The sequence below is a fragment of the Dromiciops gliroides genome, chromosome 2 (assembly GCF_019393635.1).
Source record: "Dromiciops gliroides isolate mDroGli1 chromosome 2, mDroGli1.pri, whole genome shotgun sequence".
Lineage (NCBI taxonomy): Eukaryota > Metazoa > Chordata > Mammalia > Microbiotheria > Microbiotheriidae > Dromiciops > Dromiciops gliroides.
The window spans coordinates 554,215,954-554,235,396 of NC_057862.1; the positions used below are offsets into that span (position 1 = coordinate 554,215,954).

Sequence of the window (19,443 nt, forward strand, 5' to 3'; positions counted from 1 at the left end):
GACGCCAAAGAAAAGACTCCTGGTCTTGCCCTCAAAGACCTTCGCTTCATGGTCAAAACTCTTCTACAGTAAGTCTCCAGCAGGTGGCGTCATTCCAATCGTTACTGAGTCCTCCTCCCAATTTGAACTCAGAAGAGCATAATGATTATGGGGATAATGAAATCAATGTATAGTTTACAAAGAGCTTTATCTATAGGGACAGGACCTAGACCTGTGATTTTGATGGCTTTGGGAACTTTGCCTGGTGAAGAAACACCCTCTACCAATGCAGTTATGTGCCTTCTCCGCATCTGAAAGTCATATAGAGTTACTGAGAGATTAAATGACTTGCCCAGTATCACAACTAGTATGTGTCACAGCTGGGACCTAGATCTTATCGGCTTTAAGTTTAACTTTCTATTCCCTAAGTTACACTGTCCCTATCTTTACATATAGTATCATTTAAATCTCACTGCAGTTCTGTCAGGTAGGTAGAGTAAGGATCATTAAGGCATTTCTGTTTATGGGAAAGTGACCTTCACAGAGGTTGAGTGCTTTGTCTTAGAAACAAGGAAGTTAGTGTAGGATCTGGGACTCAACCCAGGTCTTCTGACTCTGGGTTCAGGCTTTTTCCCACTAAATTTTTTTGTCTCTGGACTTTGGAATGCTCATATGTTATATTGTATATAATAGTACTCTATTTAAATAATCTATTTTGTACCTTGAAAATTCAGGACTTTATTATTAATACAGATTAGCATTATCAAACTTAATAATAAATTTTTTGATTATAATTTATTGACTTTGGTTTAGATTTTGGAAGAATCCATTGTATAACTTTCTATATATTTGTTACTTATATAGTCTCTGTATAGTGTTTTAAATCAGTAAGATGGAGAATGTTTACCAGTTTGTAAAGTTATGTTTATGATGGATACTTAAAATTTTCAATAAATTTTTAAATTATGAGTTGCAAACAATTGACTGAAAGGTAGTACTACAGATTAGAAAAATCAGCCTTTTCTTGGAGTCCCATATCTAAATGTGTTCTGAAACTTTTGCTTATTTGATAATGAAATCATAAACTGTTACAGATGAAAGGAACAATCCAGATTATCCAATCCAACCCCTATATTTTGCTTTAATGTGTAAAATATGAATTGTTGTTATAGATAGGATAATATGCATGTGTTCTACTTCTGACCTATAGCAAAACTTGCAAAAGCCAACAGATTTTATTGTTACGCAAAATTTTAAAGAAAAATACTTTTAAAGTTTCTCATTAATTTTTCTCGTGGCATGAGATGCAAATGAAAAGAGTGTTTTTTAAAAATCATTAAAATAAGTAATGAATTAGTTGATCTTGTTTTTTTAAAGTAAGGAAAATAATACCAAAGCAATAAAAAAAGAAGATATTCACAAAGAATGGAGAAATAAAACTTATCAGAAAATATTATATCCAATTAAATGACAACAAAATTGAAAATGTACACTCCATGTTTTCAAAAATGTAATACCCAGATTAACAAAAGAGGAAATAGAGAATCTATAAACAATATGATCTCAGAGAAATTGAGTAAGTCATGAGTAAATTTCCTTCCCTTTCCCCCAAAATCCAGATGCATGTACAAGAAAATTCCATTAAAAAAATAAAGAAAAAATAAACAAACCATTCACAAAAATAGAACATTTGGCACATTTGTTCTTTATTTTTGCTATATGGCCATTATGTGGCTCATGACCATTTCCCACACAGGAATGGACCCCTGGACTCTGGGAAGTTTCCCTGACTTTAGCCAAGACCATGAGAACAAGTTCCTGTTTATATGGGGATAGAAAGTTCAGTAAATCTTCCAAGTTAGCCATGGGGATTAAACAGACTTTTCTTCCCATCTCCCTCCCTGTTCTCTTACCTCTTCTTCACTCACTCAGTTAGTTAACATTGCTCAAAGATTCCACAGTATACCTGCAGTGTAGACAATAGATAAAACTTTTTTTTCTTCTAATTGCTCCCCTAAACCTCTTGGGAAATGAGAAAAATTGGTGAAATACCAGTGACACTCATCAGGGATGTAACTTCCATGTATAAAAAACCTCATCTTTGAAACTACTCCCTTCTCTCCTCACCCTACTCCCTAGGTAATAGAATTTTTACCCATTTGTTCAGAAAATAATGGATACCAAAGAACTTGCAGCATTCTGTCTTAAGCCTTTCTAAGGCCTCAGGCAGCCTTAAATATAAATCTCAAATCTAAGTGTTTTGCTGGAGTTTCCTTTTTCCTTGCCTTTCTTAGATAAAGTTTTACCACAAATATCAGTCTTTTGGAGAAATATTTACTACCAAATGTAGGAAGTAAAATGGGCAGGTGGTCTTTTCATTTAAGAAGAAATCTCTAGAATTAGTCTCTGGATTCTAAAGCATGCTACATATGCATTATGCTGTATGTATGTATGTTTGTATGCATGCGCATACATATATACTTTTATATGTATAGATATCTGCATATGTGCACACATGTAGCATGTACGTGTGTATGTGCATGTATTCATGCATTCAGTAAGGAATTTCACATTCACTCAGGTCCTTTTCCTCAGTACTTCATATATCGGGGTTTCTTCTATGTGAGATAGGCTGGCAAGCCATTTCCACTTAGTAGAATTGGCTCTAACACAGGCTGGAAATACTTGCTTGAACTGATGCATGTGAAGAAAGCAGAACTAAAATAATGTTAACAGCAACCATAATATTGTAATTGAAAATAGCACTTAAATTCAGATGAAATGTAAGGACCATTTCTGCTTCCAAAAGCCTGCGATGAAACACTTTAGCATCTCAGTAGAGAATTTTAGATGCATTCCATATTTTTTCATTTAACTGTTTTTCTTATATGAAAGGATTGTTTATGGGGGTGGTTAGGGAAAGGTCATTAAGAAAAAGTGGTAATAATAAATGTTGGAGAAGCTGTGGAAAAATTGGAACACTAATGCATTGTTGGTGGAGCTGTGAACTGATCCAACCATTCTGGAGAGCAATTTGGAATTATGCCCAAAGGGCTATAAAGCTGTGCATACCCTTTGACCCAGCAATACCACTTTTGGGTCTTTTTCCCAAAGAGATCATAAAAAAGGGAAAAGGACCCACATATACAAAAATATTTATAGGTGCTCTTTTTGTGGTGGCAAGGAATTGGAAATTGAGGGGCTGCCCATCAATTGGGGAATGAACAAGTTGTGGTATATGAATGTAATGGAATTCTATTGTGCTGTAAGAAATGATGAGCAGGCGGATTTCAGAGAAATCTGGAAGGACTTGCATGAACTGATGCTGAGTGAGATGAGCAGAACCAGGAGGACATTATACACAGTATCAACAACGTTGTGTGTTGATCAACTGTGATAGACTTGATTCTTCTCAGCAATACAACGGTACATAATAGTTTCAAAGGACTCACGATGGAAAAGGCTCTCCAAATCTAGAAAGAAAAAAAGAATTGTGGAATATGAATGCAGATCGAACCATACTATTTCTTTTGTTTTGGGTGTTTTTCTTTTTTGAGGTTTTTCCTTTTTGCCCTGATTGTTCTCTTTTAAAATAACTAATGCAGAAATATGTTTGATGTTATTGTACATACATAACCTATATCAGATTGCTTGCTGTCTTGGGGAATGGGAAGGGAGGGAAAAAATTTGAAACTAGAAATTTTATGGAAACAAATGTTGAAAACTATCTCTACATGTAACTGGAAAATAATAAAATACTTTCTTAATTAAAAAACAAAACAAAAAAGTAGTAAGAAAAAGCAAAATGCAGCAATATAATATTTTTTAAATGTTAATAAATTATATATTTCTTTCTGGAAAATGTACTGTTGACATAGTAACATATACTTTTTTTTTAATGGGAACAGAATATTTTTGCTTACTTAATAGTATTGCAAGATAATGCCAGAAGAGGTTTGATATTGGAGAAAATTTAAGGTTATAAAAAGTAAGGTAAGGGGAGGTAGAATGTTAAATGAAAATGTCATTATTAAATATTGTTCTTTAAGAGGAAAATGTATTTGTTTTACTTTCAGGCTATTGCACATTATGAGCAATCAGCTGATTATTATAAAGGAGAAGAATCAAACAGGTAAGTTGTTTTTTTTTTTTAATTAGTAATTTGTTTTTACTGCTTGTGCCAAAATTGATAGATGTTCTGCTTTTGGCCAGTTTTATAAGTTGAAATAAAACACTTCAGTTTACCCTCTTTTCTTTTTGGAATGTTACCTATTTTTAACTCTATGATTTTTGCTTTTTAGTTCAGCCAATAAGTGTCTTCTGAAGGTGGCAGCATATGCTGCTCAACTAGAACAGTACCAGAAAGCAATTGAAATCTATGAGCAGGTTAGTATATTTACAGGCATCACTTTACAGTATAAGCCTTTCTGGATTATTTTTCAGTTAATTGTACTTTCTTATGTTTAGGGAATGCTTACTTAATGACATGCTTTCATTGATTTACTTTCTGTAATTACATGTGTAATTTGCTATAAATCAATGATATTGGTCTATATGTCTAGTAATATTTCTTTACACTAGACTAGGGAGCAAAGATTACCTGGACTGAAAAGATTTCAGAAGTTAATAAGCCCTTGTCACTTGAGTAAGAGGACCTGTGTGACTTTGGGCAAGTCACTTAATCTTTGTAGTCCTTTATTTCCTCATCTGTAAAATGAACCAGTTTTTTGAAGTCCCTTCCTGCTGTAGATTACTTAATGTAAAACATGGACACATTGTTTTTACTTGCATGGGTTATGGTAGTATCAACATTATTAACCCCCAAATTTCTGTTACTAGGTTGGAGCAAACACTATGGACAATCCTTTGTTGAAGTACAGTGCAAAAGATTACTTCTTTAAAGCAGCCCTTTGTCACTTCATAGTTGATGAATTGAATGCCAAGGTTAGTAGTTTTAAAGGGACATCTTTCTAATATATTATAACAACTAAAACAAACTTTTGCCACCCTCAACCTTGCTAATATCATTGTTGCCATTAACATAGATAATCTCTATACCTGTGAACAAATTACAAATAAAAAGCTACAAAATTGAATTTCCTAAGTTATTTCATTTTAGTCTCGACTATTAAAAAATAAAGCAAAATAAAAGTTTTATTATGTCTAAACCAGGACGTTAGGAGAAAACAAGAAGGAACTAGAATAGATCCCCATCTCATGAATCCTGACTGGCATCCATAACTGCTTAATTGCAGTGTTTGAATTTGCTAGAGAATGAAAATTGGGGGAAGGTCAAAGAGGGGAATCACTAAGAAATAGAAGGAATTGGCTGAGAACAGAATATCAGAAGAACAATTTTAGACAAGTTTGTACCAGCTCAGATTTGGGAAGCAAAAGTAAGGAAACTACATGAGGAGTTTTCCTCTTTTAAATCCATATACCACCCTAACTTAAGTTAAAGAGTTACACTCTCAAGTGGGACAAGAACCAGATTAAAAAGGGAAAGGTTTTATGACATAACATTGTAAACATACAATATGACACCAATAGTGTTAATTTGTGGTTTTCTAAGTCAGTGTGCAGCACACAGGTTTCTGCTTCTATTTGAATTTGACTCCACTACTGTACTGTGAGAAAGAAGCTTTTATGTTTTTTCTTTTTGTGGTCAAAGTCAAAAGAGTAGCGAAGGACAAACATTGCAGCCAGGTAATCCTCCCTCAGTTTTGTGTGTCTGAGAAAGGAGAGCAAAAATTATTTAGTTTGAGAACTTTCAAGTTAATTTTGTATTAGCTTACATTTCATCCTTCTTGCAGGACTTCTCATTTTTCTGTTTTCATTTATTTCCAAGGTCATATTATAAAAGACAAACAAATAAGATCTCATTTATTAAGTGTTAGGTTTTGTGATGTTTCTTAAATGTTTATTTAAGAGTCGAAAATGTTATTTGTGGTATTAAATTTCATAGTAAAATCAAAATTTTCATGACTGAAGCATAAAATGGTCTTTCTGTTTTAGCTTGCTCTTGAAAAGTATGAAGAAATGTTTCCAGCATTTACTGACTCAAGGGAATGTAAATTATTAAAAGTAAGTAAAATTGACACTGTTAACAAGAATAATAGCTGACCTCATTATCACTTTAAGGCATTCAAAGCACTTTATTTCATTTGATCCTCAAAGCATCCTTATGATCTAGATACTTATTATGTATTATTATTCTCATTTTCCAGATGATGAATCATGCTTAAAGAGATTAAGTGATTTGCTCCAAATCACATAGCTTATAATTGTTGAGGCTGATATTTGAACTCAGATTTTCTCTGAGCCTGAGTTTAGAATTCTCTTTACTATAGCATATTTTTGTCAAGTAAACAATCTCTAAAATGTTTGTGTATACTTTATAAGATATACATTTTCTCTTTGAGATAGTACATAAATTGATCCTTTAGTTTCATATGGTTCTAATATATGGAGTGTGAATTTGACTAGGCTATTTGCAACCTGGCACTTGCTATTTTCATTATGATTTTTGCTTGCCACAATGTATTCCAGCAAAAACAACATGGACTCCTAAGACACTTGAAAATGAAAATACTAGAAACAAGATTATGGTTGAATGTTAATCCAAACATTGCTTTTGCAGATTTACTGAAAAACTATTTTCAAATTTATGAAGATGTTGACATTTTCTGAAAGAATTTCAGAAATGGCAAACAACATCAAGTAATTTAGATACTTCAGTTCAAGAAACAAAGCTGTAACTTTATGATTTGATTACAAAGACAGGATTTTTAGATTGCCATATATAGAATGTTGGCATATACAGACCCTCCCAGAAGCAACCTCTAAGATTACTTCATTTCATCCAACGAAAGCACTGAACCCCGGAAAGGTTGTCCAAGGTTACTGGCAAGCACCAGCCTAGAACTCAGATCTCCTACTTTACTCTGGGATAACACAATACTTTTTGTCCATATTTTTGTACTGTCAGAAACTGCTAGAAGCTCATGAAGAACAGAACAGTGAAGCTTATACTGAAGCAGTAAGTGGCACATGACTTTTTATACTTAAATAACTAATAGAGTTTTTGAAGATTTGACTTACAATTTTTTTTTCATGTTTTCATGTTTTCAAGTTGTCTCTGTTTTCCCGAAAACCATTCTCAAAGTTATGTGTATTGTATGTGCCAAAGGTGATACTAGTAAATTAAATTATATAAATGTCACATTTATGGCCTGCAAGTGACCCATGGTTCTTTAAAGGTGATGCCAACAGACTGTAGCAGTCTGGTTTTTACCAAAGTTCTACCAAGCTAGAATGGCTTAAAATACAATTTTTGTGACAGAGTAGGTCTGCTATTTGAGGACAGCCATATATTGGAGAGGATGAGAATGAAGAGAAATTCCATGAAGAGCTTGATAAAATTAGCCAGATTAAATCCATGTATTCTTCAGTGCAAAAGTGGGCAGAAGAGAGGACAATGAAAATTAAGTTGAAAGATACTACTTGGGGTTCAGAAAGTCTTACATTTGTTTATCATGAAAACCTTCAAAAAGAAGTGGCACAGGGGCAACTAGGTGGTGCAGTGGATAAAGCACCGGCTCTGAATTCAGGAGGACCTGAGTTCAAATCCAGCCCCAGACACTTGGCACTTACTAGCTATGTGACTCTGGGCAAGTCACTTAACCCTCATTGCCCTGCAAAAAAAAAAAAAAGAGAGACAGACAGACAGACAGAGATGGCACAAAAATCATCAGTATTCCTGAATATTATTAATTTTATGAGGAGAAAATGAGATAGAAAAATAGTATTCAGGGGCAGCTAGGTGGCACGGTGGATAAAGCACTGACCTTTGATTCAGGAGGACCTGAGTTCAAATCCAGCCTCAGACACTTGCCACTTACTAACTGTGTGACCCTGGGCAAGTCACTTAATCCTCATTGCCCCACAAAAAAAAGAAAGAAAGAAAGAAAAATAGCATTCAAAATCACTACAGAATTTACTACATATCTAGGAGTTAATTAATGAAGTTAATTAATTATGACAAATAGAAATACAAAATACTCATTACTGAAATAAGTGCAGATTTAAGTCATTGTAGAGATAATACATTTTTATGGTTGAATCATGTCATTGTGACAAAAAATGGTGTGAGGGGGCGACTAGGTGGCGCAGTGGATAAAGCACTGGCCCTGGATTCAGGAGTTCCTGAGTTCAAATCCAGCCTCAGACACTTGACACCTTACTGGCTGTGTGACCCTGGGCAAGTCACTTAATTCCCATTGCCCCCCCCACACACAAAAAACAATGGTGTGAGATTAATGCTTTTTAGTGGTATAACAAACTACCTCAAGTTTTACTTTATGGGTCTAGACAAAATAATAGCTAAACTCATTTAGAGGAACAAAATGTAAAAAATCATTTTGTAAAAAGTAGGAATGAAGGGAATTTAACATTACCAAATCTCAAACTATATTGTAAAGCAATAGTCATCAGAGCTATATGGCACTGGTCGAAAAACAGAGCAGTAGGTTAGTGGAAGAGACTAGATAAGAAAGACCTGGAGACAGTTGAACCCAGTATTTTATTGTTCAATAAACCCAAGAAGAGAAACTAATAGGAAAAGGACAACTATTGGGAAAACTGGAAAGCAGTTTGGCATAAAATAACTTCAGACCAGTGAGTTACAAGTAAGTTCCAAGCGAATAAGAAAATAGTCACATTACAAAAATTAAAGAAGAATGGGAGGAGGTGCCTTTTATAACTATGGCTAAGAGGAGAATTTATATCCAAAGTATGGAAAACAAAAGACAAAATAAAGAATTTTGATTACATAAAACTAAAACACTTCTGCATATGCAAAATAAGTACTTAGAATAAAAATATGTAGTATTCCTTCCTTACCTGCAAGGCCCCTCAGTTAACCCCAGGTTTAAAATACATCTGAGTCCTCCAAAACAGTTGTTGAACCCTCACTAATATGTTTGCTTTTTTCACTACTTAAAAAACACGGCTTATTAAAAGGGGGGGGGGGAGGGAGATTTAATGAAATAATAGTAAGAAAAGTTCTAATATCACATTCTTAATTCTCATCCCCTACCAAGGCATATTCCTTCATGTTGGCACACACCATAAGTAGAAAGACTGGGCATACATAGTGATCACACACAAACACATATAGAGAAGGGCAAAAGGATCACATATCTCTTCGTACTATCCAAGCAATCAGACAGGGACCAAACCTGTAAATTCGTTGCTATAAGGAGCTCTTGGATGAGGAACCTCCCTCTACTAATGTAAGTCGGTACCCTCTCTGGAACTTAGCGTCTTAGAGTTGCCTAGGGAACTGAGAGGTTAAATGACTTACCTTGTATCACATCAGCAGTATATTGTTGGAGGTGGAATTTTAAGCTAAGTCTTCCTGGCTTGGAGACCAACTCTCTATCCATTATTAGCTACTTCTCCATACAAAATATATCCAAAATAAATTTGGGGGAATGCTGATACTTGCAATAGGAAGATCAGAAAAGGCTTCCTGTAGAAGTTGATGCTTAAACAGAATTTTTTTAAATACAAAAAATGGATTCTAAATCAGAGCAACTCTTTGGTTTTCACCTCATGTTTACCAAATTGGCAGAGACATTAAGGCAGAAATGGTTATGTTCGTGACTATTTCTGGATAATCAGGCACTCTAAAACACTATTATTGGAGTCAATTTGGAAAATAATTTGAAATTTTGTGGGGAAAACTATTAAAATTATTAAATGGCTCATATCCTTTGACCCAGTAACACCATGGCTGAGAACTATCCTAAAGAGGTTAGCAACAGAAAATATCTGGCATATAGGGAATGTCGAATATATGTTTGTTGTTTGAGAGAGAAGTTATTCTCTTTCTCTCTCTCTCTCTCTCTCTCTCTCTCTCTCTCTCTCTCTCTCTCTCTCTCTCTCTCAGATATGTATAAGCTCAGGGAAACTTAAAGAGAGTAAACTTAAGGAGAGTAACATACACTGTCCCTACTGTAATTTTAAACAATGTAAAGTACTGTCAATTAAAACAATGCTAAGTGATAACAGAATTCAAGACTAAGTACAATGCTCAATCTTGGTTCATGGGGTGATAGTAACATACTTCTCTTATCTTGGAAGAGAGGTAGTAGACAAGAGGAGTGAAGTATTGTGGATTGTAATGAATATTAATAAATATGACCTATTGATTATATTATGTATTTTGTTAATCTAGAAAACAAATAGATTCCTCAAATTGTAGTGTATTGTAATACTCTGATTACCCCCTACATAATTAGCATATACTTCTATATTTCAGTAGTTCAAGACCTCTTAATTTTATCTCTGGGGTGATCCTTTCACCAAAAATTGCAAGCTTTCCTTGCTTATGGTTTCTGTGTCCAAAAATATTTAAAACTTGGTAGCAACAGTTGTCATTAACCTCTCTAAAATTCATAGGCTGATCTTTAGATAGCAAGAATCGTCTCTTGCAAGATCCATACACAAAAGCCTTTCCAGTTTAGTGGATCTGCTAGAATATGCCTGTTGTCATAGCTTCAGCAACTCAGAGGCACCTTCATGTCATGAGAAGGAATGGGAATTAGGAATGCATTATAAGGCTTTTTATGAAGCTAAGACCAATTATTGTCAGAGATCTACCCACTTTCCAGTTTTTGACAGAGTTCATTTTGTAATTTATTTGATCCATGCTTAGAAGGAATTATTATTCCAGTCCAAAAACACCTATTGATTTTGTGTGATTTTTGTTCATATCCTTTTCTGGGGGTCTACCCAGTATACTGAAAGCCTTCTCCTAGATCTGTTGCTATTGGGTGGGTATTAGTGGAACATACAATTTTGCATCTTTGTACCCTTGTTCTCACTATTTGGTAGTACTAGTTCCTTTTTCAGTCATATATAGGGTGTCCCAAAAGTCTTAGTTAAGTTTTATGGTATTAAAATATAAAAAAAGGGGCGGCTAGGTGGCACAGTGGATAAAGCACCGGCCCTGGATTCAGGAGTACCTGAGTTCAAATCCGGCCTCAGACACTTGAGACTTACTAGCTGTGTGACCCTGGGCAAGTCACTTAACCCCCATTGCCCTGCAAATATATATATATATATAAAACCAACTTGTATTTCTTTGGTTTTGGTTTCACTGATAGTAAGAATGTCACTATTGAAATATTTCAGCTCCTCCAATAGTATGTCTACTTATTGAACATTTTGGATATTGGATCTCACATTTAGAATACCAGTATTTAAGTGGATGTTTATAGATAATATTAAAATAATGGTACCCTCTAAATAAATAAACTAGCACCCCTCTACACCAGTTTAAAAGACTTTGCTACCATCATTGCAGAAGTGGAAGGAGCCAAACAGTAATGAAGTTTATTTTTTGCTTTTATTTCATGGATTGTCTATTCAAAGAGTTCATCATTTAATGGCCAGCCTACTGGTAACACACTTTTTCATTAGGACTGTCCCTGAAACTTTCTAGCATAGTAGAACTTGACAGAGATGGCACTCTACTAGTGTGGCATTTGAGAACTCTCATCTGTCTTGTTATTTGTGTAAATGTACTCTTTGTGGACACCTTTCTAAATAGATAAATTAAGTACACTGTGTATTAAAATGCTTTAGACAATGTATGTCTTATGTCTTCATTTTTATTTGTATCACTAATTTTTTTCTTTTTTCTTTTCTTTTTTTTACCTTCCATATACTAGGTTAAAGAATTTGATTCAATATCTCGCTTGGATCAGTGGCTTACTACTATGTTACTTCGTATCAAAAAGTCAATTCAAGGGGATGGAGAAGTGGATGGAGATCTGAAGTGAATTGCCTATAATCTTTGTGGCATGCAGCCTAACTCCTATTTATTTATATATATATATATATGTTAATGGCCAGTGACCATTACGGGATACCCCATTTCCCATTAATAGCTTCATTTTTGTTGCATATAAACCAGATGACTGCATATTGTTTAAGATCCCTCTGTCTATGTTATAATGAAATGGGTGAACAAGGGTCCTCCAGTGTTGTTTATATGTGATTTGGAAATAGTATATATTCGTCAGATTTCTAAGATCTCTGGAAAAAATACTACATGAAATAATATATTTTTCATTCCTTTTTAGTGTTTAAAGAACCCAGGTTTTATTTTTGCTTGATGTCTCTGTCTGGTGCCTTAGGCTTTAGCACCAATTTAATTGTGTAAATATATGCTTTGTGCATATGGAATACATATATTAGCATTTTAAACTATACTAGCTTTAAATGTGTATGTAATGGGCAGTTGTCAGGAATGAGTTTATCCTTTTGTTAGAAACAAATTTAGGGTTTTTTTTTTTTTCAGTTATTATGAAACCACCCTACTGGTGCTAGTGACTAGCTCCTTTGCTTTTATACCCTGTTTATGGGCATGGTAATCTAGGTCTGTTGGTATTACTTCTTGTCATGAGTTTAGGGACAGCTAACAGTTTATTTTTCTTGTGCCAGGAAATTAAAATCAAATCCAGTCATCATCACATATACATAATAAACATACACATTGCTGAAAAACTCATGAGGAACAGAACATGCAAAGATTTTAGAGACCTTGGCATTGTGGCTAGAGTGCTAAGTTTAAAAGTCAGAAAAATTTAAGTTCAAACCCAGTTTCTGACATCTACTAGCTGTGTGACTTTGGGCAAGTCACTTAATAGGTTTGAGCTTGTTTCCTGAGCTGTAAAATGGTGATACTACCTGTGATGCCTACCTCACACTATTGTTGTGAGACCTTAAATGAGGTAATGTATATTATTTTGCAAACTTTTAATTACTATTTAAATATCAGTTATTATTATTATTATCTTACACAACTATAATAAGTGTTTAAAATTTTGTTATAGCATTTTTTCCTTTTTTCTGGTTTGAAGTGTTAGAACACTTTTCAGATAATAATAAAAAAAGTTAGTGCAGTATATTTACCATGTAATAGTAATTGAAATATTCTGTTAACCTCTAAACAAATATTTCTATATTGACACAGAAAAACATTCACCCTCCTAGCTGTTATTTATTGTACAAATTATATGTAGTACATAATTTTCATTTCCTCACTGTATACACACAAAGTATATGTGTACTCTATATTTTATTAGGAAATTTTTCCCATTTTAAATTTATGGTAGAAATTATTTCTGTCTCCAGAATCACAAAAAAGGAGTTTGATGAGAAAATACATTTTTTTTCTGACTTTTTCAATGTGACTTAACTTTGTTAAGATGTTGAAGATGTTGTGCTCTTTTCTATACACTTATGGTATGTGAGGGAAGGGTAAACTTTTAGGATTGTTGGCAGTGGATTACGTGCATTCATTTGGTAGTGAGTCAGGTGTTGCTCCTTTGTTCCATGCTTAGCCTTTCAGTTAGGAAGTCAAGTCAACTTACTAAGGGACCATTAAGAATCTTTCAGCAGATGATTGTATATTTGAAATGTTTCAATGTTTGAAGCTATTTTAGGTTATCTATATTTTCAGTCTTCATATACAAAAAGTATCCTAGCTGTTAAGATTACTAAACAGATGCTGAATGCAGATATAATAATGTTTCTAGCCTATCACTGTGCTGCTATTAATATTTGTTAGGCTGAAATGGCCATGTTGATATTTTTTAAATACTAAGACTAAATGTAAAGAGGCATCCCATAGCTTGTTTTAAACTATATTGCCCTATTAAAGACATAAATGTTTTGGGTGACAATGGAGCAATCATAAGTATTAATGATTATGGGGAATTTTAATATATGGTATATTATTTTGTGGATATTCCTAATTTAAAAGATCTCTTTATAATCACAGTTTATTTTTTTAAAAGGTAACAGGATCATTTTCCTTGGATTAAAATAGTGGTTTATTTTTAAATAGTCCATTAACCCCAGGAAGACAAAATGGATATTATTTGGAGATATAAGAGCAAATGGAATTGGTTATAAATACATGGTGGTAAACAGGTGACTTCTAAACATACCAATACTGAATATTTTTACTTTGTATACTTTTTCCTGCATATTTTCTAGCCACATGGTAATTAAGTAAAGAACAAGGTTGGTAGATTTTGTCATGATTTTAGCTTTACAAAATTGTATAACATTTCTGGGCTTTTTAATTCTGGTTTGTATAAACGTTTAGTCTACACCTATAATGTGTGTCACAGGAATCCTTAAGCCAGAAAGTCCAGTGAACTGCCCCTTCCAAAATATGCTGGAGAAGTGAAAGTGAGAAAAATAAATCCTGATTTGGCAGCTTTATAAATATTATTTTGGCAGGTTTTTTTTTTCAGTTTTTAGAAAACTATAAAATGTCATCATGAAATGTTTATGTAATGATTGTTGAAACTACATACTCAGAGGTATCAAGAGATTTATTTATAGGCCATTGTGAGAATTTGGCTTAATTACCATTTCTAACTTCGGAAAGAAACACCTCACTTAATTTACACATTGACTTCATATGACTGCTTCTCTTCTACAAATGTATTTATTGATTGTGAGACAAGTAAAAAATGCCTATTAGTTTTGTCTCTTTGATAACGTCTCATGTTAGTGGGAAATACAGAATGTTCTTGATACCTCTAGGTATAATTAAAGGAGAAAGTGTAAAGATCATTAGGTGTGCCAGTTTGCTTTGCTTAATTGTACTTTATTATTTATTTATTTATTTGTTTGTTTGTTTATTTTTTGCTACAAGAAAGGATTCTGGGGGCAGCTAGGTGGCGCAGTGGCTGGAGCACCGGCCCTAGATTCAAAACCTGAGTTCAAATCTGACCTCAGACACCTGACATTTACTAGCTGTGTGACCCTGGGCAAGTCACTTAACCCCAATTGCCCCCCCCTCCAAAAAAAAAGAAAGAAAGAAAGAAAGAAAGGATTCTGTTTTGGTGAGGTAGTGCTAGGAAATTTACAGTGTTAAAAAGGGTATCTTTTTGGGGGGTGGGGGTACTGTGTAACCTATTAGACTGAGAGTTGAGGAAGAGAATTAGGTTTTGCTTTGGCTCATTCATCCAAGAGATGATTATGGAGCACCTTTTTTGTACAATACATTGTAGTAGGCACTGTTCTTTAGGACTCTGCCTTTTCCCCCAAGTTAGATACAATCTATTGGAGAAGATGAGACTAGTTTGTCTTTATGTTCAATATAAGGGAAAAAGTTATAGTGCAGTGAATATGATTCAAAGTTCAGAGATTAGCAAGATTCTCTTCAGCTAAAGTGATTACAGAAGAGTTCTTGGTGAAAGTGGTATTTGAGCTGGAGCTTAAAAGATGTGTATGATGTTGACTGATGATAATGGAAACAAAGGAAGAAGTAAAGGACAAATAATGAGCAATGGTAGGTACATCATGTTCAAGAAATTGTACATAGTCCTTTTTGGTTAGATTGTGGGTGTAGGATGGTTAAGAGAGAGAAGTTTGAAGAAGTAGACTGGGGTCAGACTGTAGAGGGTCTTAAATACCAGTAGGCAGTGGGGAGCTATGAACAGGTTTTGAATTTGGGAATGAATAATGATCAAAGAAGCAGTACTTTAGTATTTGTTTGACAGTGGCATATAGAATTGGAAGATAGAGACTAGCGTCAGGAACACCAGTGAGGAGACTTTTGCAGTAATCTAGGCTGATAATATAGATGTTGATACAGGATGATGGGATAGGAAGGAAAAAGTCACAACTTCTGGGCTGACCAAAGAACCCTGAAAGAGCCTTCCAGTCTGAACATTCAGTTAAGTCTCAGATCACTATTTCCTAAGCACCTTCTCTGTGGGCAGAATTCTCACTATAGTTGGTGCTGAGGATGTGGCAGATTAGTATAATATGCAATATTACATGATAAGTTAACTGGAGTTGCAAAACAAAATGCCTTGTGAGGTCTGAGGAGGGTAGACTTCTACACACTTGGACTATGAAACTAGAAATAATTTTTTAGAGCAGTATAATATACATTAGAAATTGAAATGGAGCCCAAGACAATATTTCAAGAAGCTACTGTCACTTTCCTTTGGAATAACTTTAGAAAAAATGTTATTTCCTCAAACTGCATTGGGCTAAAAGGAAAGATAACCAGAGAAGAAAGTCAGGTGGTTCTTGTATCAATCGGTATACATAAATACTTTTATGGATTGGTCTGATAGTTTGGAACTTAGCAGAAATTTATCAGGATTGGAGGGCTGTTACTCATTTGCCAGTGTAGTTGGCTTTCTTCTCCTTACTTATGGAATTTTTTTAAAGGGGCTGTGTTTCCTTTCCCCTTGCTTGCTAACATATGCATTTTCTCCAAGCTTCTGTCCTATAAGACATGATAAAGATCATTTTAATGACTAATTTTTTTTCTCTTAAGAAAGTTCTATTTATTCTTCATCAACACCCACACCATCAGTTCACTTACAGACTAAGTGATCTGACACTTTGTCTTAAGGATTCAAGTGTGTTAAGTGGTTAGTATCACAATCTGTGTTGCAACAGATATTGTTGCAAAAAAAACCCCAAAAAACAAACTGTGCTCATTAGGAACTAATAACTATTTGTAGTCTAAAAGCATAGGACAGTAACAGTTCTTTCTGATAGACCAAATTAGCCAGGGGGTAAAGATCTGTATTCATTCCAAAACAACAAAAGTCTCCAAACTAGAATAGAATGAATATAAATTTAAATGCTTTGAATTTCTATCCCAATATAATGGAATAGTGCCATATTTCTTTCAACAAGCTAAGGAGTTGGGTTTTCAAGACTCGTAAGATTTTCTTTATAAACAACAGTAATACTTATGGAATTATGTTAAAGTTTTTGTATTTTGGCAAGTCTAATTTTCATTTATGGTAAATATTTTTCCATGGATCAACCAAGTTATTTGAAAAAGTTTACACTTGGTTATTCATGGTCAAAAATGACAGTCACAGGTAAAATTTCTTACAGAAAAGTATTGCTTTTGTGGAAATGTTTTTACAACTTGTCTCTTGATTTCCTTTTTTGTGGTTACTTTTTTATTTATCCAATGATATGAAAATAGTATTTTTGCACAATTGTGATATGCATAAATGATCTCTGATAGTATAGTCAACTATATGCACTAGCTTTTGTGGTGTTTAACAGTGCATTTTCTCTGCTGTTGTGCACATATTTGTCTAAATGTAAAACATTGTGATTTTTGTAGATTTGGCAGTCTAGCATGTCAACTATAATGTAATTAGCCTGTGTTATAAATGATGATAACAGCAGTTTTCATATCATGTAAAATACAGAAAATAATGCTGCTGATATTCCTCCTCCTATCACTTTCTAGGTCAGAAAACTTATCCTGAAAACCATTTAATAACAACTCTGCCTTAGCAGGAACAGATTGTGTATGTTTTGTGTGAACTTGTATAGTAATAAAGTCAAAATTATGATTAAGTCATGATTAGTAAGTCTTACTATTGTTTACAAGAGAGAGATTGCTTTCTTACCAAACATAATCTACCCGTTATGTGGAAAACCTAAAATTGTAAGTTAAGATCCTAAGTTGATCTCATAGGTTACTGAGCCTTCAATGATAATTTAATATAATGAAATTTATATTATTTAAAATTCTGTGACTAAATTAGTTAGTTAACAGGGTTTGCACAGACAAATATATCCCTAGAATCTTTCTAAAAATCTTTCCTGCTTAGGAAATTACAAGAAACAAAAAATATTTTTAAAAAAAGTTTTAAGACAGTATAGGCATTCCTCCTTTTCCCCATTTATCATTTGTAGTTTCACACATTGATATGAAACCTTCACTGATCATTTTATTTTGGAGTAACTCTTAATTTCTTGTTTTCTATGCTATAAACTCTTAGAAGCTGCCTTTTAACTTCTAGATTAGTTGTAGCTTAGTATTATATTGCCCATTAAGCCCATGAGCATTAGTCATTTTAACTTCTGAGCAAATAAATTTTGCTTGAATCAGGGAGAAGCAATACTTGTGTCGATTAGTTCATTTGTATGGTGTTTTATGGTTTGTAATTCATGTTTCCATAGGGATTTTAGGGCTTATAAAACACTTTCTCCCTAAAACTGAGGAAAGTAGTGCAAATATTATCAAAAGATAATTTTACAGATGAAAAACCTTCAGAGATACTGTAGTCACTTATATGATGTTGCACAACTATATATAATACATGTTCAAGGTGGCATTTGTCTTTACTATTAAGTCATGTCCCTTTTTCACTACCACAGTAGGGCTATAAAGTAAATTCAAGTACCATAGGTAAATTTTGATGAGAAAAAAATTGGTTTAGGCATCCATATTCTTAAATTGCAAAACAGGTTTTCATTTCCTTCAGACATATTCCACCAGGGATCTATAATGGCTTATTAGTGCAGGAGATAGTCTGGCTTTATTTGAAAGCTGTAACTCAAGCCAGGTAGTTATGGAGGTGCCTTATCCCTGTTATGTACCTGTGGACATTTAGGGTGCTACAATAGTCAAAAAATTAACTGGGGAAAAAAACCTAACTGGTAGTATTCCTTTCTGGTATTTGTTTTCAGTGTATACTGCCAACCAAAATTTTAGGCCAAATACATCTGGCTTGTTTGACATATATTGAATAAATTTGCAGTGTTCCTTGTAAGGTAGCAGTTACTCATCAACCATTACATATGCATCAGGAATGAATGTCTTCTGACAAGTTTCAGTGAAAGGATTCCTTAGTGAGAATACTGGACAAAATTTGTCCTGAGATTTTGCTTCCTTTCAGTTTTCAGGTCAAAGTCAAAGTACCTTATATCTAGGAATTGATTTCATTACATAGTTTTATTGAACAAAGAATGGCTTCTCTCCCCAGCCCCTTGGACCAATTATTCCACATGGTTTTAAGGATAGGTTTCTTCCACAGATAACACACCATGGGCAACAATTAGATCAGTGAACTTTTCTATTTCATCTAATGTAATGGACCAGTAATAACATTGTATGTTACATCTTGGCCCTCAGTATCTATGCATTTCTTAATGTTTCTAAACATGTTTTCCTAAAAATGATTGAAAAGAAATAAGACTGGGGGCAGCTAGGTGGCACAGTGCACAAAGCACCAGCCCTGGATTCAGGAGGACCTGAGTTCATATCTGACCTCAGACACTTGACACTTACTAGCTGTGTGACCCCCAGCAAGTCACTTAACCCTCATTGCCCCAGAGGGAAAAAAATAGGACTTTGATGACATGGATTGTAAAGTATGTAGTAAGGCCAGACTAAAGTGCAATATTTAGCTGTTGCAAGTATCCTTGCACTGTCGAGAAGCTGCAACCCATTACCAAGAACCATTTTTGCCTTTCAGACATTGTGGGTCTTTATCTCTTTTGTTGTGTACTTGGGTCCTGAGAACCAAACTGCTCATTACCTTTTAGATTGTCATTTTAAAAAGTCACTTCACTGATGGATTTATCATTGCTGGAATC

At 34.1% G+C, this 19,443-nt stretch overlaps 1 protein-coding gene across 2 annotated transcripts in view; it reads left to right on the forward strand.

The window, feature by feature from the left end:
* Positions 1–17,435, forward strand: part of NAPB (NSF attachment protein beta) — a 59,446-nt gene extending 42,011 nt beyond the window's left edge. For both annotated transcript variants that reach the window (XM_043988516.1, XM_043988517.1), the window contains 6 exons: positions 4,056–4,111; positions 4,281–4,365; positions 4,819–4,923; positions 5,995–6,063; positions 6,968–7,018; positions 11,718–17,435. In XM_043988516.1, coding sequence (XP_043844451.1) covers positions 4,056–4,111; positions 4,281–4,365; positions 4,819–4,923; positions 5,995–6,063; positions 6,968–7,018; positions 11,718–11,828 — 477 coding nt within the window. In that variant the 3' untranslated portion in view covers positions 11,829–17,435. The remainder of the gene's footprint in view (positions 1–4,055; positions 4,112–4,280; positions 4,366–4,818; positions 4,924–5,994; positions 6,064–6,967; positions 7,019–11,717) is intronic.
* The last annotated feature ends 2,008 nt before the right edge of the window (positions 17,436–19,443 follow it).